The sequence below is a fragment of the Lampris incognitus genome, chromosome 7, assembly GCF_029633865.1.
Source record: "Lampris incognitus isolate fLamInc1 chromosome 7, fLamInc1.hap2, whole genome shotgun sequence".
In the NCBI taxonomy this organism is placed as follows: domain Eukaryota; kingdom Metazoa; phylum Chordata; class Actinopteri; order Lampriformes; family Lampridae; genus Lampris; species Lampris incognitus.
Window position 1 is genome coordinate 53,021,095 of NC_079217.1, and position 27,819 is coordinate 53,048,913.

Below are 27,819 nucleotides of genomic sequence, written 5' to 3' on the forward strand. Positions count from 1 at the left end.
CCTCTCACCGGCACAATGTGGCCGCACTGAGCACGGTTCTCAAATGGTGCTTAAAACCCAGACATGAGTGCGGTGTAGAACAAGACTGTGTGCTAATGGAGATGCCGTTGGAACGGATGGTCTCTTTACTTGCTGAAAACTGCTCTGCCTTGCTGTGGAAAATGGGTCTTTGTAAGATGAGTTTCTCCTATTTTTCCAATTGAGCTGTATTTGTGTGTGTATTCTTTCTTCAGAAATACCCTCCTAAGAAAGACATGGTGCGAGCTGTGTCCATTCAGACTGGCTACATGGTCCAGAGCCAGGGACCCAACCACTGCACTCTCACTTACCTGGCCCAGGTAGACCCACGAGGTAATTCACACACATGCACACACACACACACACACATCCTTGCAAATCTATCCTTATGGGCCCCCCCCACCCGGCCCCCCCCCCACCCCCCGATTGACTACATTCATTCCCTAAACCTTAACCCTAACCTTAACCATTGTAACTACATGCCTAACCTTAACCCTTACCCTAACCTTAACCTAATAACGCTAATTCTAACCTTAACCCTAAAACCAAGTCATAACCCTAAAATAGACCCTCTTCCTTGTGGGGCCCCATAAAATGGCCCACAAGGTAGGTGGTTTCTGGTTTTTCTATCCTATAGGGGCCATTTAGGCCCCGTTGGGTTAGAAAAATGAGTACACATGCACAGAAACATACACATAGGTGCACAATCACATACCATATGCACATACCCACGTGTACACAGACGGAATGATAATTCAATGCATATACATGCAAACATTTGCTCATGGGCATAGGAAGCAATGCAAACATGCAGGAACCTATGGGGAAATGATGCACATGAATGTTTCATAAACGCGGATATAGAAGAGGGGCACATACACACTCAAAGCGGCTTCATGTATGCTCGAAGTTCTAATGAAAGATTCATTCTGCTGGCCTTATTTCAAAAGGAGTCACCATAGTAACTATATGAAGGACAGAGTCCCCTTTTCCCCCCACCAGCCTCTTTATTCTCTCGCTCTTCTTACGGTACATTTCCCGTTTTGTTTTCTCACGCACAGCGGCCACCGTCTTTACAGCTAAACGAATGCTGCAAGTTGTGTTAATACCCTCGTTAAACCGAGTCTGATGTGTGTGTGTGTGTGTGTGTGTGTGTGTGTGTGTGTGTGTGTGTGTGTGTGTGTGCGTGAGACATCTGCTAGAGGAGAGAAGCATATTATAAACCTAGAATTTAATCCTGGATGACATTACATGTAATAAAGCCAGTTCTGAATCCTTCTCGATACCCCCCCCCCTCTTCTCTCTCCTTCTGTCTCTCTCTCCCCCTCTTTCGCTCTCTCAATTCAAATAGCTATATTGCCATGACGTAACACTGTACATATTGCCAACACTGTACATATTCTCTCTCTCTCTCTCCCCCTGTCTCTGTCTCTCAAATTCAAATTCAAATGACTTTATTGGCATGACGTAACAATGTACATATTGCCAAAGCAAGTGTCCAGTATTGAAAAAGGAAAGAGAGAGAGAGAAAAAAAGCCAAACATCAATTGGAAAACACCATTGAAAACAAACACTACAACAAAGAAACACCTCCCTCGCTCTCTGTCGGAGTGCATGCTCGGAGCGGAAGTCTGTGAGAGTGAGTGCGTGTTTCTGCGTTTTCTATCTTTTCTATTTTTTGTTGTTTCTTTTTTTTTGGGGGGGGGGGGTTGTGTTTTGACAGATTTACTGTCGTGGTGGTGTTTTTGATTGCGGAGCGGTTTCGACTGGCCCGGCTCGGCTGTGAGTCATGTAGACTGGCAGAGTCGGAGGCGTAGGGCTGGAAGAGCTCACATGCCGACATGGAGTGTCGAACTGTCAAATGCTCTGTCCGACTGTCAAATGCTCAATGGAGGATTGCAGTTTAGCAATCGGTGATGTCGTTGGATATGACAGTGTAAAGTCTGCATCTAGAATGAATACTGGAGTCATTGTTTTTCTGGATAGTGTGGATAAAGTTAACGTGGTTGTGGAGCAAGTCGTGGTAATCCGGGACACCTTTGTTCAGGTGGTGCCGCTGGTCAATCGGCCAAAAAGGTCATTTTGTCCAAAGTCCCTCCGTTCATTAGCAATGAAATGTTGCGGAGAGAACTAGCGAGACACGGAAAATTAATGTCCCCTATAAAACTGATTCCTCTGAGCTTCAAATCTCCACATTTAAAACATGTTGTTTCCTTCAGAAGGTAGGTCTTTATGGTTCTCAGGAACAACACGGAGTTAAATTTGATGTTGAAGTTCAGAGTTGGTGGTTTTGACTATAATGTGTATGTATCTACGGAGACAATGAAATGTTTTGGCTGTGGAATGGAGGGTCATCTCATACGTTCCTGCCCAGAGAAACCAATGCTGAGCCAACTGAAGGTGAGACTGCAGCCCAGAGCCCTGAGCAAACCGGGACTGCAGCACAGAGCTCAAAGCAGGAAAAAAACCCAGCAGGAAAACAGAGTTAAGCTGAATATCAGGTGTTGCTGTTCCTGGTTCAGCTCATCCAGGGGTTTCGGGTGCTAAACCGGGGGCTGCTGGTTCAGTTGCTGATGATCCAGGTTCGGCAAGTTCAGGGGCTGTGGGTTCAGGCACTGCTGATCTGGGTCCTACAAAGAAAGATACCGTTGTTGAAAAGTGTCCCACAGATATTATTAACTGTGATATAATGGACACGCAGACGGACACGCATGAAGCAGAAGGTTCTCTGGAGGAAGAACATGAGATGTTGATAAAGACTCTTCTAATGTCAAAGATAAGAAGAGGAAACCTGATGGGGTGTCTCAGCCTTCTAGTGTAGCGATAAAGGTTTCTCGTCAGAGTAGGTGCCTGCAGTCAGATGAAAGTGAAGTTGATGAGGAGAGTGATGTGGAGTCTCTAGCTGCCTCGCAGACGGGGACTCAAAAAAAGACTGGATACTCTCTAGTGACTATGAAGAAGTTCCTGCAGGATACTAAAGGAGCTAGAAATGTAAAAGTTGACAAAGTGTTCCCTGATTTACAACTCTTCCTTGATTCAGTGAAGACTTTTCTGAGAAGTCCCGGTGGTCTGGGGGAGAAAGCTTTCACTGAACAAGAAACTTTTTGTTTAAAAAATAGTTCAAAAGGTCAAAAAGCAGTTGGGGAATGATGAGTAAGTTTTTCAGTTTGTTCTTTTTTTGTCCACTTGTTTCTGTTCTACAACTTTTTTTCTGTATTATGGCAGACATAAGAATAGGTAGCTTAAATTCAAATGGAGCAAGGAATGGTGGGAAAGGGGCCTCTCTTTTCAAGCTGTGTGCTCTTAAAAAGTTAGATGTGTTTTTTGTACAAGAGACAGTACCGCTGATAACGAGGCTGATTGGAAGAAAGAATGGACTGGTGAGACCTTTTCAAGTCACAAAACCAGTAACAGTGGTGGAGTTGGGATTCTTTTCTCCAGGAATTTTATTCCTCAGTCTGTTGAGTCTGAAGAAGTTATTAAAGCCCATCTGTTAAAATTAACAGCAGTGTATGAAAAAGTAAAAGTGGTGTTTTTTAATATTGATGCTCCAGTTGTGGGAGTGGAGAGGTTAGTCTTCCTGGATGTTTTAGATGAAGTTATTGAGAAGTGTAACAGTGAGGAGTATTTGTTCATTGGTGGAGATTTCAACTGTACTGAGGACAGCAGGTTAGACAGGAACCATGCAGAGCCTCACACTGCCTCTCGCAGTCGTCTGGTTCATCTTATTGAGGCTCATGAATTGTGTGATGTGTGGAGAGGGTTTCATGATAAACAGAGACAATACACCTGGACACATGTTAAGGATAACTTGATGTCTAGTATGGCCAGGCTTGATCGATCGCTTCTATTGTTTTAGTATTCAAAAGTTGTATCATCAGCCCTGTTGGTTTTTCTGACCACTCACTAGTGATGGTTTCTGTCTTTATAAAATGTGTAAAACCCAATAGTGCCTACTGGCATTTTAACACAGCCGTACTAGAGGATAGAAACTTCAAGGATGCTTTTGTCTGATTTTGGAAAAACCACCAAAGTAAAAGATCTGATTTTGTGTCTGTACAACTGGTGGGATATTGGAAAAGTCCAAATAAGGCAACTGTGTCAACAGTACACTCGGAATGTCACACAAACCTTAATTAGTTCAGTGATTGCTCTGGAGTCTGAAGTAGAGGAGCTCCAAGGCTTAGCTGAGGCCACAGGAGACCAACACCATACTGAGGCAGTCGCAGTGAAAAAGTTTAATTTGAACAACCTGCTGGGGGTTTCAGCTCAGGGCACTTTGGTCAGGTCCCGCTTTCAACATGTAGCCCAGATGGATGTCCCATCACATTTTTTCTTTGGCCTGGATCGCAAGAATGGACAGAAGAGGTTCATTCACAGCTTAAAATCTGACACTGGGCAGGTGCTGACTGACCATACTGCAATTCGTAAGTGTGCTGTCAGTTTCTACAGTAACCTGTTTAAATGTGAGCATAGAGAGGAGCCGGCAGTGTCTCGGAGTTTTTATACCGATCTCCCTCAGGTTGAACAGCAGAGTAATGTAGAGTTGGAAGCAGATCTTTCCTCTGATGAACTCTGCTGCTCTGCATAGTATGCAGAGTGGGAAAGCTCCTGGAATTGATGGTCTACCTGTTGATTTTTACAAAGCTTTCTGGTCGGTGGTCGGGGAGGATCTGCTGGCGGTGCTAAATGACAGTCTCGCCACAGAGTGTCTGCCATTAAGCTGCAGGAGGGTGGTTCTCACCTGGACTGTGAGATGGACTGTGAGTCGCCCAAGAAAGGTGACTCACAGTCCATCAAAAACTGGAGGCCTGTGTCACTGCTTTGCACTGATTACAAGCTCCTCTCAAAAGTGTTAGCAACCAGGCTGAGTGAAGTGATGGAACAAGTGGTTCATTGTGACCACACCTATATACTGTGTACCTGGCAGGTTGATTTCAGATAACATCATTCTGATTTGAGACTTTTTAGAGATCTGTAGACTGTTTGGCCTCAATGCTGGCATCATATCAATTGAAAAAGCCTTTGATCGTGTTGAGCATGAATATCTATGGCTCACATTGAGAGCCTTTGGTTTTGGTCCTGGCTTTATTAACAAAATTAAGGTTATGTATTGTGACATTCAGAGTGTGCTGAAAATTAATGGTGGTTTGAGTGCTCCTTTTCAAGTGCAAAGGGGAATTAAACAAGGCTGTGCCCTCTCGGGCATGTTGTATTCCCTAGCGTTTGAGCCTCTGTTACACAAACTTAGATCTGACCTTCAGGGTATAACTATCCCAGGCTGTAGTGCACCCTTAAAACTGTCAGCCTATGCAGATGATTTAGCAATTCTGGTGAACAGTCAGCAGGATATTGATATGTTGGTGAGGGACATCGTCCAGTTTGGCTTAATATCTTCAGCCAAAGTTAATTGGATCAAAAGCGAAGCTGTCAGTGTTGGGGCTGTACTGGAGAAAAAGCTCCGTTTGCCTAGGGGGTTGATTTGGAAGGTGGGGAGGCTGAAATATTTAGGAGTGTCTCGAGGTGATCAGTCTGTTGTTCTTTAAAACTGGGAAAATGTTCTTGAAAAGGTCAAAGGTCCGCTGGCAAGGTGGAGGTGGATTTTAACCAGGATGTCCTACAGAGGTCGAGTCCAGATCACCAACACTTGATATCATCAATTTTATGGCATCGCCTGTCAGTTGTTGACCCCCCCACCAAACCTGCTGTCCAAGATCCAGGCTCTCCTTTTCAACTTCTTCTGGGACAAACTGTACTGGGTGCCTCAAAGTATGCGTTATCTGTCGAGGGTTGAAGGAGGGCAGGGCCTGATCCACCTGAGCAGCATTTCCAGATCCTACAAAGGTTTCTGTACGGTCCTGCTGAGTTAGTGTGGCGGTCACTGGCTTGCACCGTTCTGAGTCAGCTAGGTGGCCTGGGACTGAGCAGATCTCTGGTTTTGATGGACTTAAAGCAGCTTAGCATCAAGGACCTACCTGACTTCTATTGTGGGCTGTTCAAGATGTGGAATTTGTTAAACAAAGAGAGATTGAAACAACACGGCTCTTTGTTTTGGCTGTTCCAGTAACCAATCGTACATGGCACCCGTTCCAGTGTAGTCTGTCAAGTGGGGCCAGCTCTGCTCAGGCGGTTATGAGTGCCCATTTTGCACTGATCGTGAAACTGTCTTTCATTGCTTCATGAAATGTTGTCGACTGCTGCCACTTTTTACATTGCTGGAAAATGTTTTCAGATTGTGTGGGGAGGTCTTTTCCAAACCCATGTTCATTCTGGGCTACAGGTACTCAGAAAAACAAGGCCAGCTTTCTAATTTCATTCTGAGGAGGGCAAAGATGGCTGTGTACCTGAGCAGAAGAAACAGAATGGAGGAAGCTGGGGATGATGATGCTGTTTTTGACTTTATAAAAATGTTAAAAGCACGTTTAAAAGTAGATTTTTGCTACTTCAAAATGATGGAAGATCTGGAAAGTTTTCGCAGTGTGTGGTGTTACAAAAATGTGATTTGCTGTATTGCCGATGATGAGCTGATCTTTGGGAGTGTACTGAGATGATTCAGATTCGGTGAATTTATGTTGATGACCATGTTGGTTTTTATCCTGCTTATTGTGTTGTAACTTCTTTGTAATTCGTGTTAAAGTATTGTTGAAAAAAATCTCTCTGTTTCTGTGTCAAGTGTTTTTAATTTGATAAATATTGTTTATATTGTTAAAAAGATAAAGTGTGTTTTTTGATCATTTTTTTGTTAAAGACTTGTTTTAAAAAATGTTTTTTAAATTCCCTCTCGCTCTCTCTCTATCTCTCTCTCTATCTATCGCTCTCTCTCTGGTCTTTCTCTGCAGGTTCACTGCCCAAGTGGGTTGTCAACAAGTCTTCCCAGTTTCTTGCTCCTAAAGTAAGTTAGTCACAATATAATATTGTCCAGACCTAATATGAAGACCAACGCACACACTCTCCCTCTCCGTTTCTCTCTCTCTCTCTCTCTCTCTCTCTCTCTCTCTCTCTCTCTCACACACACACACACACACACCAGCATGCGTAAGACAACGTTTGGACATTAATATATTACAGTGAATTGGGCCTGGAAGGATTAAAATAAGTGCGCACTTCTTGTTTGAACCTATGCAGGGTAGTGCGTAATGTGAAAGGTATATTTGGATATTTGTGTTGGGTTTGGAGGCAACCTACGTGTGTGTGTGTGTGTGTGTGTGTGTGTGTGTGTGTGTGTGTGTGTGTGTGTGTGTGTGTGTGTGTGTGTGTGTTTGTGCACAAGCTCACACACTTTGTGGAGAAGTGGCTGAGTTAGACTGCTTGCGTGTGTTTTTGTTTGTCAGTGTGTTTCATGAATAAATGCTCAGCAGCCCAGCAGTTGTCAGAATGGAGAATATGTAGACTGCATACAAATCTATATTGTATGATCTCCCTCTCGCAGAAATGTGTATGCATAGGCATCTGTGTGTGTCTGCGTGTTCAAATAGGCCAAAGGACCTCTAGGGAGTATGCTGGTGAAGGAGGGTCCCTTGATGCCAGGGTCTGAAAATGACAAATGACACTCACTCACACACACACACACACACAAATTGTAAAATTTTGGCTGAGTGATGAATGATTGGATTATATTGTGATGCTGCCTAAGACTCATAACAACAGGGCAGAACCCCTCTCGTGGGACTAGACAGGGGTACTTAATGCCAAGTATTTCTTACTGTTAAAACCCTCTCTAGATGGTATTAGTATCACCATGAGACCTCTGTAGTAATTATCTGAGCACTTTCTTAAAAGCCCTTTCAAAGAGAAGTTGAGTCCGCAGAGCTGAGGCCTACACCAGAAACACATTTTTGGTTGCATCCTATAATTAAGGAGCAAGTCCATGTAGGGATTTATAGCAATGAATCAGCAAAGGAATCAGAATTAGGATTTTAAAACTGGAGTGATGTAAGCTCTCTTTTTGGTTCCAGTGAAAACCCTTCCTGCAGCATCCTGTATAAATTGTAGTTGCCCAGTCACCATTTTGGGAAGACGAGAGCAATGCGTTACAGTTGTCCGGTTTGCAAGTAATAAATAAACACAGAATCAACAATCAAATCATCCATCCATCCATCCATTGTCTTAACCACTTATCCTGCTCTCAGGGTCGCAGGGATGCTGGAGCCTATTCCAGCAGTCATTGGGTGACAGGCAGAGAGACACCCTGGACAGGCCGCCAGGCCATCACAGGGCAATAAGTTATTTTTCAAATACACTCTACAGGTGCAACTTTCAATCAACGTGTTTGCTCCTTTCTGGTCCTTTTGGTTTGCGCCTTGGTCGATGCGCTTGAACAACACTCTAGAGTCCACAATTTCTTTCTTTGTCATATTTATTTTCCATTTTTCTTCCTTTCCACAAACAAATGAATTGCTCTTAGCAGATGATGTAAAGAGGGGCAGACATCAAGACATCAAAATAAAAGAAAATGTACTGTATTTCAGCGGTCAAAAAACTGTGGCTACAAAACCAAAAGAGCACCATTTAACTGCCAGCTCTGCCCTTGTATGCCAGCTGATACCACCTACAATTAGTTATCGCCTCAATCAGCTGGCTGATTGTCAAAGGGAGTGTCAGCCTCCATCATCTAATTGTCAAAGTGGCTGTCAAATGGGGAGTGTCCACCCTACACGTCACAACAGCAATTAACCACAACCCAATGAGTCTGAGTCCCCATATTTTATTTTTTTTTAGATAATACATCAAATTTTCAAAATCATAAATTTGGCTCCAACATCCCGGCCCTTTATTGTCATGGAAACACTCATGACAATTACAAAAAATGTACATATAACGGAGCCAATACACATTAAACCCTTTTTTTCCATAATGACACAATGATTCATGTCAATGACACTATAAAGTCCACTTTACGTCAATGCCCATCTTCAAGTCTTCCGACTCTTGTTGGGTAGTAACTCGTGTAATAACCGCATGAGTAAACCATGAGTGCAATAGTGTGTGCATATGTGTGTAGTGACAAGGAGAGGAGGGGGCATGGGGGGGGGTTACAGTCCATTTTGGGCCTCTGACAGCAGGACAAGCTTTGTGATGGGTCGGCAGAGTGTGCTGGTCTTCGTCCGAACTTGTACCTGTCATACAAATCCTCTTGAATCTGGTATGACTCCAGTGACTTGTCCCATAATCCCAGAGTTTCTTGGAACAGTATCATCAATGATGTGGACAATGTCTCCTATGACAAAGTTCCGTCATTTCTTGGTCCACTTTTGTTGTTCTTGGAGTTCAGGTAAGTACTCTTTTGTTCATCGTTTCCAGAACAAGTCAGCCATGTATTGCACTTGACGCCACCTTCTTCTCCCATAACGGTCACTTGGGTCGAACACACCAGGTGGAAGGAAAGGCTTGGATTTGAGTAACAAAAGATGGTTTGGTGTGAGCAGCTCCAAATCTCCAGCATCGTTAGAAACTTAAGTGACTGGCCTGTCATTTATGATGGCCTCCACTTCACAGAAAAGCATGGTGAGCCCTTTCTCATCAAGCCTTTACTGGTGCATTAAGGCACTGAGAATGTCTCGGATGGTTCTTATTTGTCTTTCCCAGATTCGTCCATGATGTGAATGTGATGGTATGTTAAATATCCACGTTATGCCTTTGTTCAGAAGCTTGTTTTGAACTTGCGTGTTGTTTAAACTTTATATTGCTTCTTTCAGTTCATGCTCAGCTCTAACCAGATTGGTTCCATTGTCTGATCTCATGACGTTAACAGTGCCTCTTCTTGCAACAAATCTCCTGATGGCATTAATGCATGAGTCAGTGTTGAGACTGTGCGCAAGTTCAAGGTGAACTGCTCTGATATTCAGACAGGTAAAAATCACTCCATACTGTTTAACTGTGGCTCTTCCCTGTTTCAGCTCAAATGGGCCAAAGAAGTCCACACCCACATTTGTGAAGGGTGGATCATCAGGGGTGACCATTTCCCCTGGCAAGTCTGCCATGAATTGTTCACTTTTCACTCCACCAACTTTCCTGCAGGTCACACAATTTGAGATTACCTTTCGGATGGCAGCATTTCCTGTAGGAATACAATAGTTCAGCCTCAAACAGGAGAGTGTGTGACTTCTTCTGTTCTGGCTGTTGTGTTGAGACAGCCATTAAGAAACACTGCAAATGCTTTTAAAGCTTCTGGGTCCTCAGCTTTAATAGATGACCAATTTAGAGATTTGTCAATGTAAGCCATGGCAATTTGGTATTTGTCTCCAAAATGATGACGTTTGGGAGCTACTTTCATTTGAAGCAACAGCCTTAGCAGCGTCTCTAGCCACATCTGCAGCAGGCTTATTCACCTTGATGTTTGGTCTTGGTTTTTGAATGTCCATCTTTGGATGAGAGTAATCAGGTTCCAGGGTTGTGCTCACAAGCAGTACCTTTGCCTAGGTGTACACCTCGCTCATTTCAGTATATGGGTCCTCAATTAATCCATTTTCAAAATATTCATTCATCCCATCTCCTGAATGGGGCAGGACAACATGTAGTTGCTCATATTCTTGAATGCTGCTCAGTTTTAGCCGCTATTTCTGTTTCCAGCTCAAGCTTTTCCTTTTTAGCTTTTAGGCTAGCTTCTTCCTTTTCCAGAGCTTCTTTCTGTGTCAGCCTGGCTGGTCATGCCAACAATTCAGCATTTTGACCTCCTAGCTTGAGCTTTGTGGATGCAATAGAGGACCATGAGGACTTCCTTGAACCTTGTGAATAAACACTCTTTATATTTGAAGCACTGTCTTGAGGTGTAACAATTTTTGATTTAACAAAATTTTTCCACGGAAGCCTCAGCAATCCATTTTGACACCTCATCCATAAATTCTTTTAAAGCAGCCACTTTGGGGTTATACCATTCAACTTGATCAATTTCCCCTTCTTTTTCATCTTCAGTGCACATTAAATCTTGAACAAAATCATTCAACTCTTCCATTTCTTTGCGTATTTTAAGAAACTCACTTTCCATTTTAGACTTCACAACTTCAACATTGCAAAAAATTTCCATTAATTGTGTGATAACATTCTTCTTTCTTGTTAATACACCCAATTTTGCACTCCTTGATGCTTTCAGTCGCTTGAGCCTTTCCACAAACACATTCTCAATATCACTTCCCAGACTCTCCAAGCCCTCCGTTTTGTCATTTGGCTCTATTTTGTCTTGACTCCACAGTACAAACACACATTCAGTCAATCGGCGCTCAAAAGCAGTGGGGTTTTTTGATGAATAAAAGTGCAACTTTCAATCAACATGTTTGCTCCCTTCTGGTCCTTTTTGTTTGCGCCTTGGTCGACACGCTTGAACAACACTCAGAGTCCACAATTTCTTTCTTTTGTCATATTTATTTTCCATTCTCATTCAGACAACATTGTGCTACATTTTTCGTCCTTTCCACAAACAAATGAATTGCTCTTACCAGATGATGTAAAGAAGGGCAGACATCAAGACATCAAAATAAAGGGAAATTTACCGTATTTCAGCGGTAAAAAAAATGTGGCTACAAAACCAAAAGAGCACCACTTAAGTGCCAACTCTGCCCTTATATGCCAGCTTATACCACCTACAATTAGCTACCACTACCACCTCAATCAGCTGGCTGATTGTCAAAGGGAGTGTCAGCCTCAATCAGTAATTGTCAAAGTGGCTGTCAAAGTAGCTGTCAAAGTGGCTGTCAACGGGGGGGGGGGTGTCCACCCTACACTTCACAACAGAAATTAACCACAACCCAATGAGTCTGAGTCCCCATATTTTGTTTTTTTAACATTATACATCAAATGATCAAAATCATAAATTTGGCTCCAACACACACTAACAGCAGGGTAAAATAGCAGTAGTTACTGGCAATAAAATGTTTTGTCTACATGAGTTCCTTCATGAGTTTTCCAGTGTCTGCAAGGGGGAGGAATTCATTATATGTGGCTCAAAGTTTATGTCCCAGTCCATTATAATGCCATCATCACTTGTCTGGGATTTGACTCTGTGAAAAAGCAGGAAGAAAATTGATTCCTCTTTTTGCCCCTTAGCAGCAGTCACCAAAACTTCAGCTTTTCTTTGGTTTAGTTCTTACTCATACATACTATTGATATTTGAATTGTATCTAGTAAGGGACTCAAATGGATTAAGATCACTTGAAAAATCCAGCTCCATGTCTTCTGCCTAACAATGAAAACCAATACTGTGCTTGGGGATGATGATTCCTAGTGAAAACGTATAGAGACCAAATAATTAGGGACCCAAAATTGAACCATGTGGAATACCACATGCAACATTAACTCTTTTTGCTGATTTATGGGGTGGAGAGTGAGGCAAGAAAGTGAAGGGAATGTGTCTCTAAAGCCGTGGGCACGGAGATACATCCTCTGATAGTGTAATATTTTTTCTTTTCTGCCAGGGGATTTCGGCTACCTCAAAGTCTTTGGTACAACATAACTAATGAGGTTAGAGCTGGCAGTACAGCATGGCTGAGAATTTCAACCAAAAATGTGCAGCACAACTATTTTTATTGGAACCGGTTTGGTGAGGTTATCTTACCAATGCTATTGTTGAAATTATGTCCTGTATTCAAAGGATAAATGCCCTGGTTTCACCAGGTAGAAGACTTTTAGACATGTCTAGTTCAAAAGATGTGATTTAGGGTTTAATTGGACTTAAAGTACGTAATAATCATTGGAAAGAGCAGTCAGTAATAGATTTCATGGTTATTCAGAGAGTCCTTGTGAAATTAAAAGATCCAGCGAATGCCCTTGTTAATGAACAGTTTCTCCAACATGTTTAATAAAAGCCTTGCAATTCAGCATTAAATCCAGCATACATAATTTATTTATTAATTCTCTTAGGATACATTACCTATAAATTGGTATTCTAACCTGATTCAACACTAATGATATATGTTAAATAGCCGACAGTGTTTGTGTTAATATAGACATCCATGAGATCGTTTGGTATCTTTAGTTAAGTTAGAACACAGTGTGCAGGGACATTTACAATGACAGGCACTGAGAAATGGCTGCAGTTTCCTCGACTACCCAAGTAAAACTGAACTCTGAAAAGGGTTTTAATGTCTCTGTTCATTAGTTGAACAGGGCTCATGGCATACCCCGTCTTCTTCTTCCTTTTACTTGTGTGCCTTTTTTTTATATATCAAGTCAAATCATTTATCTGTACCCATTTTTCACTCCCCTTCTATTTTCTCCCTGTCCTCTCTCTCTCTCTCTCTCTCTCTCTCTCTCTCTCTCTCTCTCTCTCTCTCTCTCTCTCTCTCTCTCTCTCTCTGTCTCTGTCTACTCTCTAGTTATCATCACCTCTCCTTTAGTCCCTCTGTATTGCTTTCTATATCAGTAGATCTCCCATTCTTCCCTTTCTCTGTATGTACACTATGTACAGTGTTGTCACTCACTCAGCGAACATTTTCCTTTCTCCTGGCCCTTTGTCTTATTTTCCCTTAAGTGTGATTCAACATTCTTTATTTTTTTATGACGACAAAGAATAATAGCAAAATACTCAATTACATATAAAAAAAGATAACTAATAAACCCCACCTTCTCTGTATTCTCTCGGCACTTGATATAAGTCCAAGTAGACCATATGAAAATAAACAGAAATGTTGTCTCTCTCTTTTCTCTAGGCAATGAAGAAGATCAACAAAGCGTGTGTGAAGTATTCAGATTGGAAGCAGAGACACAACCCCGGTTTAAAGCCCTGGCTCTACCCAGAACAGACTACATTACCCAGCATCCCACTCTCTGAGCTTAGCATCCAGCATGCCGAGAGCCTGGAGAACATTGATGAGAGCTCCCTGGCCGAAGCCCAGGAGAGAGACAGTGACTAGCTCCCACATATGTGCAAGCACATATATTCACACAGACAGAAATATAAACACGTATGTAACGCAGAGATACACACGTGCATAGATACGCATACATGTCATAGCAAGAAGGGAATTGCATTATAGTGTACACCTGCACAGACACACATCCATAATACCTACATGGACACACACAAAGATACATACATACATTTATATTGATAAGATGTGGACTCGAATGACTCTACATAGATACGTTACGTGATGGCAACCCATCATCAAATGCCAGTAGATTGAATGTGTGAGGCAATTTTAAGGTAACCCTTGAAATCACAGCCCATTCATTATGCAGAAATAACTAATATATGAGTGAAATAGCCCTGTGATGGCTTGGCGGCCTGTCCAGGGTGTCTCCTCGCCTGCCGCCCAATGACTGCTGGGATAGGCTCCAGCATCCCCATGACCCTGAGACCAGGATAAGCGGTCTGAATAATGGATGGATGGATGAGTGAAATAGACATAACTGAAATATGATGAATTGTAATTACTGGGGAAAATGTGAGTTGAATTGGGGTTTATAGCTCTAATTTGCTTCCTTGTCATTATATGGTGTAAGGTTCAAGATTCAAGATTCTTTATTTGTTACGTCTCATTATAAAAGTATAAGAGAGTCAAATTCTTGAGTTTCGGCTCCTCAACACCGCAGCAACAATAGTAGCTGAACAACAACAAAACAGAAATAATAAAAATATAATCCACAAATATTATACAGGGTAAATTAACATATTTTGCCAAACAAAACACAGTATTATGAATCATTTGTGTTTCTGAAATGAAATGTAATTAGCCGTCAAACTTGAATATGAGGTGAATATCAAATATCTTGCAATCTTTACCGTTGTTATGTTACTCAGCATAACATTATGCTTATTTTACTCATATATTACTCAGTTATTTCTGCTTAATGGATGGCCTGTAATTCAAAGAATTACCGCGTTTTAACATGGAGCAGGGCAGGTATGAATGAACGGGACCTCTATTTTTCGTTTCTTTGTTCTTACTAGCTCAGATTTAGTTCATTTCACTGGACAAGTCTGAGACGTAATTAGCGGAATAAACAATTTTTTAGCAGAGAAAAGACATATAATGAGCTAAAGTAATGTAGTAATTACAAACCAAAACAAGAACTTGTAATATTATCTCAACCTTTGAATGAAGGTTCTAAAAATACTTCTTAAAAGCTAGTTATATATATATATATATATATATATATATATATATATATATATATGCAAAAGTTTTTTGAGTTAGTGAATTTCTGAAAGTCAGGTGTACTTCAGTATTTACAGTTTTACAAATATTGATTTTCTTGTCTTACTTATGCAGTGGCATACTTGTCAATGCTTGGCACGATTAGAGCCATCGACCTAACCCAAGGATGCATTAACTACTTGACGTTTTAGTGAAACCCCCGATGAAGGCACATATGGATATATATATATATATATATATATATATATATATATATATATATATATATATTGCACTCACAACTGCAGACATTTCATGTTGTCTCTGCACCTTTTTTCTTTCTCTGTCATTGATTGTGTATGTGGATCCTGTTTCCTTTTGTTAGCACATAGTAAATGAGCAGGTGTGCAGAAGGCAGCTGGAATACACACACACACACACACACACACACACACACTGTTTGGTCCTTTTGTTAGAGAAATGTATGAATGTATGTAGAGTTTGACAATTAAATACAGATTCCTACAAAGCTTTTGGAGTTTCCCTGTCGAGCTACTAAGTCGCTCCTTCTCTGCTGTGTGTGTGTGTGTGTGTTTGTGACTGTGGTTGTGTTACCGCAGCTCTCTGCGAGCATGTGTGTTGCTTGCCCTTGTGCTGCGGCTAAAAGGGCTTAACAAATCATTGACCTGATTAACTTGTTGTAATGGTCTCGTTTGCACGTTCTACCAGCCTCACACACAGGTGCACACCGCAGCACAGAGGGGGGGGGGGGGGAACAAGTAAAAACAGTAAAACTTAGCGCCGGAGCAGGGCTCACACTCTCAGGATAGCAGCTATTGATTATCAACTGTCCAGGCGGTGGGAAATCGCCTCGATGAGTCTGAGCTTGTTTGTTTTGAACTTGTTTCTGTGCGTACGTCCACACTGTGGCCTTAACTACAAGTAGGATCCCCCAATCTGTTGTCATAGCAACTCACCGATTGGCTCAGCACCAATGAGATACACACAGAGAGATGAGACCGAGCATGTCACAGAGAATGTGAGTTAGTGTCGCAGGGGGGTCCTCCCTATCCTCCCTATCCTCCAGCTGTAGGATTGGAGTATGGGAGTGTGTGTGTGTGTGTGTGTGTGTGTGTGTGTGTGTGCACCCAATGTTCAAGGGCAATAAACTTTTAGTATCTGCCTGGAATGATTATTTTAGTGAGACCATGGCCACACACTTACAGAGCAGACATGTGAGGATGCATTGTGTGGCCGAGGTCTTTAAGCGAAGCTACAATGAACGTGCTGGCCGAAGTAGAGCTTAAAAAAAACACCTTCAGGAGAGAAGAAGACTTCTTGTGGAGAGTGTGCTTGTGCTCGGAAACAGCTAGAACTTGAGCAAATACGAGTACGTACACGGTGCAGATCGTGGTCGAGGGAGACTATTTTGTGCGCGCTACGTCAACCAATCTTTGTGCCATTTCAGCCCCTCCGTCCGTTCCACCACCACCCACCTCTGTAATGTGCACCACCTCACCACAAACGGCCCGAACGCAACATGGAAGGAAGAAGCTACGTGTGTTGCATGGACCCAAGGAGACATGGTGTACACCTACATTCTCCTCTCCTTCTCCTTTCCTCCACCTCCAGACTGTTCATTCAACCCTCCCTCTGCCTTTGTGTCGAATCATCCATCCGTCCTCTTCGCCTTAACGAGTGTGCTCGCTCACACACTCGCAAATCAGCCTGACGTGCGGGGGTTTGTACGACGAGGCGTGGACGTGTGTGGGGGTATTGTGGGCTGTGTGGCCTGGTGTCGTTTCTGTATTGTCTTCTGTCCACCTCCGCAGCAGTGGACATATATGCAGCGTAATGGCCCTTTTCCGTGTGTGTGTGTGTGTGTGTGTCACAGTGCCCCTCCACGGCAACCCTGTCCCGCTGGGGCCGATAGACTTGTGATGACTCATCACCATCCCACCTCCTCCCCCCTCCTCTCCCTCCAACCGCTCTGCATTATCGGATCTCCATCCTTCCCTTCTCTATCTCTTTTCGAATCTCCCCCCCCCCCCTGTTCTCGTCCCTGTGATTGCCCTGCTATCACCCCCCCACCCATTTCCTCCTCCCTTGCTGCACTCCTGTCTGCCCTTCCCTCCTCCATTTCTTCCTTTTCCTTTCTTTCGCTGTAATCCTTCCCTCCTCTTGTTCTCCTTCATGTATTTCTCTGTGCTATGAACTTCCCTTTTTTCTACCCTACCTCCATCCTTTCTTCTCCTCCCCTGTTTCCCCATCTCATTCCTCTCTTCCCTTCTGTAGTATCTCTTGTTGTTGTGTATGATTTCTCCATTTTTTAGCTGCTTTGCTGCCGGGGTCCAAATTTTTCACCCGTTCATTTCTTTCATCTCCTCACCTCCTGCACCTTCTCCTCTATGTCTCCCCTTGTCCCCTTCCTGCTCCACTCTTTCCTTTCTTGGCCATCTCACGTCCGTTCAAAACTAAGCAGCGCAACTGAGAGGTTTGATTGTTGTGAGTGTGTCAAGTAAACATGTTTGACATGTAGTTTAAACATATTGTAATAAGGGAAAAGTGTGATTTGTGCTTTAGGTTCCTGTGTAATATAATGAGTGAACATTATTCCCACTCTGGTTCATGTACACAGGTAAAAACATACATTATTTCCACTTCGACCTGACCACAAAAGTATACTGTAACTAGAAGAACCCCGCTACAATGTAGCGGTTTGCTTATCAACCCGTCTAAATCAACCTCCTCTTCATCCTGCCAGCTAACCGCCTTCCCCCTGCCCCTAAACCCCCCCCCACTCCAACTCCCTCCCCCCAAATGCTCAGAATCATCTGAAATGCCGAGAAAAGTGGTTTTTAGCCATTTTTAGAAAATGCATATTTTGCATAATTATGCGTAATTATTATAATTATTTTAATTTTCTGCTATTTTTCTGGTCCTCTCTGGAACAATACCTACCACCTCCAAAAAAAAATAGGATCATAAGTGCATTTTTGCAAAAATGCATATATTTTGTATAATGCCAAAACATTTCTAAGTCCCAGAAAAAAAATTTTATAGGTGAAAAAATCAAAGATGCTCAGAATCATCTGAAATGCCGAGAAAAGTGGTTTTTAGCTATTTTTAGAAAAATGCAATTTTGCATATTTATGCATAATTATGCATAATTTTAATTTGCTGGGATTTTTCCCTTACTCTCTGAGACAATACCTACCACCTCCGAAAAGAGTTAGGATCATAAGTGCTTTAGTTTTCGGTCCCGCTATCTACACTAACTAACACACACACACACACACACACACACACACACACACACACACACACACACACACTAACACCACACACACACACACACACATTACGAAAATATATGAGTAGATGGGGCAGCGAAATAATTAAAAAGACCTTTTTCTCCGTGCAATACCATGCAAAACGACTTGCCAGGGAAGCTGGACTTCGTAGCTCACAACCCAAATAAACCTTATGTGTTCAGGATGTTCTGCTGGACCGACATTCGTGCAAAGGCTTGCGGTGCGGTAGACTCACAAAGTCGTGCCTCTGAACGCTTCGCTCAACTCGGTAGGTGGGCAGTTCCGAGATCTGCGGTGGTCTGGTAGTATCGCGAGACTAACGGTATGGCAACGTTCCCGCTGTAGTAAACAAACGATAACATCTTGCATTTTCAGGGTATATTTGGGGATAGGAGATTTTTTTTTCTAATCAGTTATTTTGACGCAACAGTACTTTGTGATTATTTTTTTTTTGGTTGTTGGACGGAAATCCCACGAATTCACGCTTAACAATATCCTAAATCTGAACGGTCATCAATTGCCCTCTTGCGGTTTCTTCGTGGCATGACAACAGAGGTCCGTGCCCTGCCACATCAGGGCACGCATCAGGAAGATGTCCGGCAGAGGCACGTTAATCAACTAACTCTTGAAGTACATAACGTCGAAAGTTTGGTCGTTAAATTGGTTTCCGTATTTATTTTAAAATATCGCAACATTAACATCTTTAGGCATCTAACGTTTCTGAATTCCTTTTCTAAAGCGTGTTTATACCCCAGCACACCCGCCCCCCTAACGACGCCGCGCCGTTTTGTCTCGTCCATGTGACTTAAAGGCTTTAGAATGACGGATTGAAGGGTGACCGGTTTTACGTAGCGAGAGTTTAAAACGCGAGGTGGACCCACCGTGGGGGGGGGGGGGGGCTCTCTGTCTGACCGGTCATGTGACGCCCGGACGGAAGTTTTTCTTGGGGTCCGTGTCTTGTGTTTACTGACTGCCAACAGGAGAAGAAGAAGAAGAAAAATGCCGCCTGCTAAATCAACACAAACTCCCCGGCGATAATCCCCCCCCCCCCCCCGTTGCCCAAAAACTTTACCCACCGACATTCTCTCAAGTACCCGGGACCGGGGAGGAAGAGTGGGGGGGAGGAAGAGGTCGAGGATTTTTTTTTTTAGCGAAGAACTAAAAAAGAAACAAGGTAGGTGGGATCTCCGGATTTTGGTACTCCCTCCGGACGTGGACGTTTCATTCCGGGGGTCTGTTTGGTGTGGGGAGACGATACGAATCAGCTGCCCGTTGCTCGCATGGAAACCGGCGTCCGGTACGTCCACGACTTTGTTGCTCCGAAAAATGGGTTTAAAATCGCCGCTTCGGTTCACGACGGAAAGTAGGAATAATAGCAGTTATTAGGCCGCCGCGTCTATGTTATAGCCCCGCGGAGGACCGTCTCAAGCAGGTGTCTCCGTCTGCGTTACTCGGCTTGAATAAAGGGGTTCTACTGGGGGGGGGGGGGGTCTTACGAAATCCCTCTCCGTTAGCGGGGAGGTGGGTTTGCTGATCCTCGGGGGGGGGGGTCTTCGCGCTGGTCAGACGAGCCCCAAAAAACGATGGGCCATCGCTTGATTCCCATTTTTTAAGGTAAAGAAGAGTTCCGTTTAATCGACCCCCCTTCCTCAAGGGTTGGACATTTCCGTCTGCGACATGATGTGTGAGCTGTCCCGAGTGCGGCTTCTAACAGGTGGACGGTTTCAGACCCCCGCAGTGATTTGTCACGCACGAGCAACGTGAACGATACTTTATAGCCCACGTATGACCCGTGCGCTCACAGCCTCACACATTCCCAGTATGGGAAGTAATTAGAATGGATTAGGAAAGAATGATTGGAATTCCTGCTTTTGCCAGCATTGTTTTTACTTTCCTTTTTTATGTTGCAGTGGTTTGTTTAACGCTCAGACGCTTCTTGACTCATACGCTCGTTTTTTCAACTGTATTGCAGAGGATGATGGGGGGGCATGATGTGATTGGCTGTAGTAATCAGTAGTGAATCTTTGTACGATATTTTGTGTGTGTGTGGGACTGATAAGACAAGTTATCTGCAACAGTGGAAACTGTGATAGCGTGAAATTTTTTGGGTGATGTTTCCTCTTTAACACTTACTGGCATGTGGGCAACTGTAGCTATTGTGCAAAACTGGGTTTTCTGGTCTTGATTACCAGCCCAGAAAAAAAAAGAAAGAAGAAATATTGCAAAAGTAGCAGTTCAGTGGGCTAGCCCTCTTAAGAATTAAGTGGTTGGTCCAAGCAAAGGCAAGTAACCGGTGCAGGCACTGTCCCAACAGTTGCCAAAAGTAAACATTGTTCTTGAAGAAGCTTGGCTATTTCATTGTCATTGACTTGACCATGTGGATCTTTAGCAAGGCACAGGACTTTCACGAGCCCATGGAGGTACGTAACATGGATTAAAAACAACGATTTGTTACTGAGTCCAAATCACCTCAGGGTGCAGCTTACTTCAAATATTTACAAGCTTAAGATGTAAGTAAGTGCAAATGAATTGCAGGGATATATTTAGGCCAATTGGGCTCCTTGGTTATGGGAAAAGAGCTATCCACATCATCAGGGAGATCATAAAAATGTGGTTCTGGAAGTGGGGGTTTGCTGCATAAAGGAAATACTAATAACTAAGCCCTATTGTTTTCTGTTTGGTGCTAAAGTTGAAATAGCTAATGAGTAAGCTTCTTTCTATTCCTTTGGTGCCTTGAAGTTGTCACCAGACTATGTCACACTCCAATGTTACAGCATTTCAGTCACCTTAGCAAGCATTATAGCCTCCTCTTCTCAGTGTAACAGGTAGCAGTCCCAATCTCGCCTCAAATGAAGGCTAGTCTTTCCACTGGAGATGTGAGCTTATTCAACTTCTGTCGCATAGAACGACTTGTCCTCAGTATGGCTGGTGCATGGGGTCACTTTGGCAGCCATCAAATTTCAAAAGAGGGCTTTGTCCTTTCCACAGTCCTGAGGCATCATGGTCAGTCTGTCTGCTTGTTTGTCTGGTGTTTCTCTGCCCCTCATTCATACACCCTCTTCCTCATTATTATTCACTGTCATCTCTTTTGCTCTCTGCTTTCCTCACTATTGACATCTGTCCTCTATCTTCTCTCTTTCTCTCTCACTCTCCATCTTGTGGCTCTCAAACCCTGAATGACTGACTCCTTGCTTCTTTGTCACTCCATAATGCGCTGAGAAGAAGGGAAACTCGTTAATTCAGCGGACGCACAAACCAGCGAGGGCACCACTCGGTCTTTTTAAAGCCAGTTGTTAATCACAGAGCCCATATGAAGAGCACGGTCATGAGACAAAGCATAACACTTGGAGGCTGTCATGCGTTTTGTGGTAACTATGAATCATACATCAAGATTCCTTTTATGTTGTAGACTGTAGGAGATGTGCTGTTTGCTAATATTTTGGGCCGGGGCAGACCAGTGTGTCATTTACAGTCCTGACCTATTGCTCAAGAAACACTGGTGTGAAGAGATAGCCAAGATGGAAGAAAGGGGACGTTAAGACGGGAAAGAAACTGAGCATCGCAGTTGTAACAGTCCGTTGGGCGCAGTTTGGGGTTAATCCACTGTATAGAAAATGTCACGGCCCAGGGTGGCCTCAACAGGTTCTTGTCCCATCACGGGGGGGGGGGTAAATCACATGTTTCATCACCATGCGATATTACATCGAGTCTTTGGACAACAATATATTTGCTGATATCGCCAAGTCTGCAATGAAATGATTTAGATTCGATTCAACTCAGGGCCCTGCGATGAATATGACGCAATCGCTTACATTTATATCGGCTCATGATTTGACAATTTTGTTACTGAGCTCTTCAGGACATTTAAAGGAAAATCGGTGTTTTAAACCTGTTGTTCACTATAAAGTGCCACATTTCACGTGTTGAACTACAGATGTTTTCTATCAGTTCGCTTAAAGTGCCCCCTGATGACCTTTTGAATGAGGAACATAAACCATGCATGGCTACGCTTCATCGCGTTGGAGTTACAGGGCTCTATCTGTGTGCTCAGTGGTTTAGAGATATTGGGTTTCAAAATGTTCCCAACCCTCAGCGTATTTTAAAAATGACGATATGGATCCATGTTTTCACTTTGCATCAACAATATCGGATCGTTGATCACTGAATCGATACACTGATCCAGATTGATGGATTGTTACACCCCTATCCTATCAGGGTCAAAAGATAACTCCGAGTTTCAGTTATCTTGATCTTAGAGTTAAAGAGTATGACATTCAGCCAGTGTTCGTGTGACATGGTTCGTTGATATCTACTGGAGTTACTGCAGAAACATCTTCATGTGAAATGTTGCACCTCGAATCGGCTGAGTGGCGTGTATGTGCGCTCAGGGAAAATGGGGGGCACATTTCTTTACTGAGTCACTGTTCATTTCTATTCAATAGAAAGTAGGCTGCTGAGACCAGCAGCAGGATATATGGTGGTGAGGGTATGAGTCATCTGTGTGTGTGTTTGTGTGTGTGTGTTCTTTTGAGAATAATGCTGTGATAAAAAGATAAGGGAAATTCTCCAAAGTGAGAGGGTTTTCTTGATGGCCTTGAAAAGGCAGGCATTAGATAAGAATTTTTGCCATGATTAGGGTAAGGCAAAGGGCCAGGTCATTATGTAGTTGGAGTAGGAGGGTCAGAAGACAATAAAATGAGATGTGTTAAGCATGGAAAGAAATGTCATCATATGCAGATTGGGCCCTAAGTGAGTCATCTTTGTCTGATCTAAATCTACTACTGCTTTCCGCTGTTCCCATTAGGGGGTCGCCACAGTGGATCATCCATTTCCATCTCTTCTGTCCTCTGCAGCTTCCTCTGTCACACCAGCCACCTGCATGTCTTCCCTCACCACATCCATAAACCTCTTCTTTGGCCTTCATCTTTTCCTCTTCCCTGGCAGCTCCATATTCAGCATCTTTCTCCCAATATACCCAGCATCTCTCCTCCACACATGTCCAAGCCATCTCAATCTTGTCTCTCTTGCTTTGTCTCCAAACCATCCAACTTGAGATGTCCCTCTAATATACTTGTTGGTAATCCTGTCCTGCTTTGTCACTCCCAATGAAAATCTCAGCATCTTCAACTCTGCCACTTCCAGCTCTGCCGCCTGTCTTTTCATGAGTGCCACTGTCTCCAGACCATATAACATAACTGGTCTTACAACCATCTTGGAAACCTTCCCTTTAACTCTTGCTGGTACCCTTCTGTTGCAAATCACTCCTGATACTCTTCACCGCCCACCTCCACCCTGCCTGCACTCTCTTCTTCACCTCTCTCTTGCACTGCCTGTTATGTTTTACAGTTGACCCCAAGGATTTAAAGTCATACACCTTCATCACCTCTACTCCTTGCATCCTCGCCATTCCACTGTCCTCCCTCTCATTCACGCATATGTATTCCGTCTTGCTCCTACTGACTTTCATTCCTCTTTTCTCCAGTGCATACCTCCACCTCTCCAGCTGCAACCTACTCTCGCTACAGATCAAAATGTCATCCGCAGACTTCATAGTCCACAGAGACTCCTGCCTGATCTTGTCGGTCAACCTGTCCATCACCATTCTAAATAAGAAAGGGCTCAGAGCCAGTCCTTGATGTAATCCCACCTCCACCTTGAACCCATCTGTCACTCCAACCGCACACCTCACCACTGTCACACTTTCCTCATACATGTCTTGCACCACTCCTACATACATCTCCACAACTCCTGACTTCCTCATACAGTACCACACCTCCTCTCTCGGCATCCTGTCATATGCTTTCTCTAAATCTCTACAAAGACACAATGTAAGTCCTTCTGGCCTTATCTCCACATCTCAATCAACATTCTCAAAACAAACATCACATTTGTAGTGCTCTTTCGTGGCATGAAACCATACTGCTGCTTGCTGATCATCACCTCTTCTCTTAACCTAGCTTCTATTACTCTTTCCCATATCTTCATGCTGTGGCTGATCAACTTTATACCTCTGTAGTTGCTACAGTTCTCCACATCGCCCTTATGCTTGAAAATCAGTACCAGAATGCCTCTTCTCCACTGCTCAGGCATCCTCTCACTTTCCAAGATTGTGTTAAACAGTCTAGTTAAAAACTCCTCTGCCATCTCTCCTGAACATCTCCATGCCTCCACAGTTATGTCATCTGGACCAACTGCCTTTCTACTCTTCATAGCTTGCCTCACTTCCTCCTTGTTAATCCACCGCACTTCCTGATTCACTATCCCCACAACATCCAAACTTCTCTCTCTCATTTTCTTCATTCTTCAGCCCCTCAAAATACTCCTTCTACCTTTTCAACACACTCTCCTTACTTGTCAGCACATTTACATCTCTATCCTTGATGACCTTTACCTGCTGCACATCCTTCGCAGCTCGGTCCCTCTGTCTAGCAATCGGTAAGTCCTTTTCTCCTTCCTTAGTGTCTAACCTGTCATACAACTCACCATACGGCTTATCCTTTGCCTTTGCCACCTCTCTCGTCACTTTACGCTGCATCTCCTTGTACTCCTGTCTACTTTCTTCATCTCTCTGGCTATCCCACTTCTTCTTTGCCAGCCTTTTCCTCTGTATATTTTGCTGTACTTCCTCGTTCCACCACCAAGTCTCCTTGTCTTCTTTCCTCTGTCCTGATGACACACCAAGTACCTTCCTACCTGTCTCCCTCACTATTTCTGCAGTGGTTGCCCAGCCATCTGGTAACTCCTCACTACCACCCAGTGCCTGTTATAACGCCTCCCTGAATTCCACATAAACGTCTTTCTTCTTCAACTTCCACCATTTAATCCTTGGTTCTGCCTTCACTTCCTCTTCTTGGTCTCCAAAGTCATCCGACATACCACCATCCATTGCGGCCTAGCTACATTGTCCCCTGTCACCACCTTGCAGTCTCCAATCCCTTTCAGATCACACCTTCTTACATAAGATATAGTCCACATGTGTGTACTTTCCTCCACTCTTGTACATCACCCTGTGTTCCTCCCTCTTCTTGAAATACATATTCACCAGAACCATTTCCATCCTTTTCGCAAAATCCACCACCATCTGTCCTTCCACATTTCTCTCCTTGACACCATACCTGCCACCACCTCCTCATCACCTCTGTTCCCTTCACCAACATGCCCATTGAAGTCTGCTCCAATCACCACTCTCTCCTCCTTGGGTACCCTCTCCACCACTTCATCCAACTCACTCCAGAATTGTTCTTTTTCATCCATCTCACACCCAATTTGCAGGGCATATGCACTGATAACATTCATCAATACACCTTCGATTTCTAGCTTCATACTCATCACTCTGTCTGACACTCTCTTCACCTCCAGCACACTCTTGACATGCTCTTCCTTCAGAATTACCCCTACCCCATTTCTCCTCCCATTGTCATCATGGTAGAAGAGTTTGAACCCACCTCCAATGGTCTTGGCCTTACTCCCCTTCCACCTGGTCTCTTGCACACACAGTATACCTACCTTTCTTCTTTCCATCATATCAGCCAGCTCTCTCCCTTTACCTGTCATAGTGCCAACATTCAAGGTTCCGACTCATTTCTACTCTCCTACCTGTCCTCCGGACATGCCTTCTCCCTCTCCTTTTCCTTCACCCAACAGTAGCATAGTTTCCACCGGCACCCTGCTGGCCAACAGTACCGGTGACGGTTGTTGGTAACCCAGGCCTTGGCCAATCTAGTATGGAAATCTGACTTATCATCCACATATTTGATTTGGCAAAGATTTTACACCGGATGCCCTTCCTGACGCAACCTTCCCCATTTATCTGGGCTTGGGACCGGCACTAAGAATGCACTGGCTTGTGCATCCTCAGTGACTGGGCTCTTTGTCTCATCTAAATAAAGGCTCAAAATGGAGAATTTCACATTTCACCCTCGCTAATGTGTGAGGATCATCCATCCATTATCCAAACCGCTTATCCTGCACTCAGGGTCGTGGGGATGCTGGAGCCTATCCCAGCAGTCATTGGGCGACAGGCGGGGTGACACCCTCGACAGGCTGCCAGGCCATCACAGGGCGGACACACACACACACATTCAGACCTAGGGGACAATTTAGTATGGCTGATTCACCTCACCTACATGTCTTTGGACTGTGGGAGGAAACCGGAGCACCCAGAGAAAACCAAAGCAGACATGGGGAGAACATGCAAACACCACACAGAGGACAACCCGGGACGACCCCCAAGGTTGGACTACCCCGGGGCTTGTACCCAGGACCTTCTTGCTGTGAGGCGGCCGCGCTAGCCACTGCGCTATGGTGCCACCTGTAACAATCATAAGATGTGAAAAAATTTTCTTGCACTCTTTCTTTTCATTCTCGTGTGTGTGTGTGTGTGTGTGTGTGTGTTAGCGCGCGCATGCACGCACACAACATAAAATGTAGTCTTCCCTTGTATGATGGAAGAAAGTCAAGACGACCTAGTACAGAGAGTTTTTGTGTGCTTTACATTTCTACTTAGTTAATGCGTTTGTGCTGCATCATGATGACGTGATGGTGGTGGCTATGAGTCAGATAATTGAGAATGTGGCTGCCTCTGAATTTTTCTAAATGCCTCTTTTAATTTGAACTGTGTTTCCTTACCTTTCAGACAGTAATGGAAAAAGGAATCCAGCATAGCCCATGACTGCCAAGTCAAATAAGGTAGACATCTTTAATATTCTCAAGTGCCTCATATACTCACTTCACGCCACAGTAAATTTAGCCATTTTTACTGGGATTGCCTTTGGTGTTAAAGTGTCTGTTGCCTCATATCTCAGGAAATAGTGCCGTAGTACATCACAGCTATTGGCACAACATTTTCCTGTAGTTGTGTCAAACGGTCTCACAGATTCTCAGCTTTCTCGTATTCTTCATGTTGTTTGTAATACATCTTGTCATAGCCGATGAAAATGCATACCTGTGCTCTTGCAAAGAGGAGGCCAAATACTCCTCCCTGTTGCACTGCGCTGTAGCTGCAGTGTGGGGGCAGTTGACTTAATGACAGACAGGCAAAAAGCAACTGCACATTGTGAAAATGCTGACCTTACATGAAAAATTGTGACACACTAGAAAAATCTAGTCCACCTGCCAATTTTCCAGTTCATTTTAAACAAGGACATGAACACACAACAGGTCTGATAGGTCTGAATTGCACGAATTTGTTTGGTGTGTCAGAAAAGGTGCTTTCCAGGGGAGACATGGAAAATAATGCTGCATTGTCACACATAACAGAAATGCATAATCAAGCAGCTAGTCCATCATCAGCAGTCACAAACCCTTTTAGCGCAAAGCACTGAATGGCCTCCTCCTGTGGTTAGCAGATGAATGGGAAATGGGTACTTTTTATACTTCTGTGGGGAGTGGGTGGGTGGGTGGGGATAATTGCAGCA

General features: G+C 43.6%; 2 protein-coding genes across 5 annotated transcripts in view; both read left to right on the forward strand.

The window, feature by feature from the left end:
* The window catches only part of stard10 (StAR-related lipid transfer (START) domain containing 10), a 29,199-nt gene extending 13,672 nt beyond the window's left edge, over nucleotides 1-15,527 (forward strand). Inside the window, exons 4-6 of the mRNA XM_056282964.1 lie at nucleotides 234-351; nucleotides 6,858-6,910; nucleotides 13,659-15,527. Of these exons, the coding sequence (XP_056138939.1) occupies nucleotides 234-351; nucleotides 6,858-6,910; nucleotides 13,659-13,862 (375 nt within the window). The 3' untranslated portion in view covers nucleotides 13,863-15,527. The remainder of the gene's footprint in view (nucleotides 1-233; nucleotides 352-6,857; nucleotides 6,911-13,658) is intronic.
* Nucleotides 15,528-19,403: 3,876 nt separating this feature from the next.
* Nucleotides 19,404-27,819, forward strand: part of LOC130115347 (arf-GAP with Rho-GAP domain, ANK repeat and PH domain-containing protein 1-like) — a 101,430-nt gene continuing 93,014 nt past the window's right edge. For 2 of the 4 annotated variants that reach the window (XR_008810485.1, XM_056282960.1), the window contains exons 1-2: nucleotides 19,404-19,577; nucleotides 27,039-27,091. The gene's annotated coding sequence lies outside the window, so the exon portion shown is untranslated. Of the gene's footprint in view, nucleotides 19,578-19,629; nucleotides 19,701-27,038; nucleotides 27,092-27,819 lie in introns of those variants that run through there. The other 2 variants (XM_056282961.1, XM_056282962.1) reach the window with 2 other exon arrangements.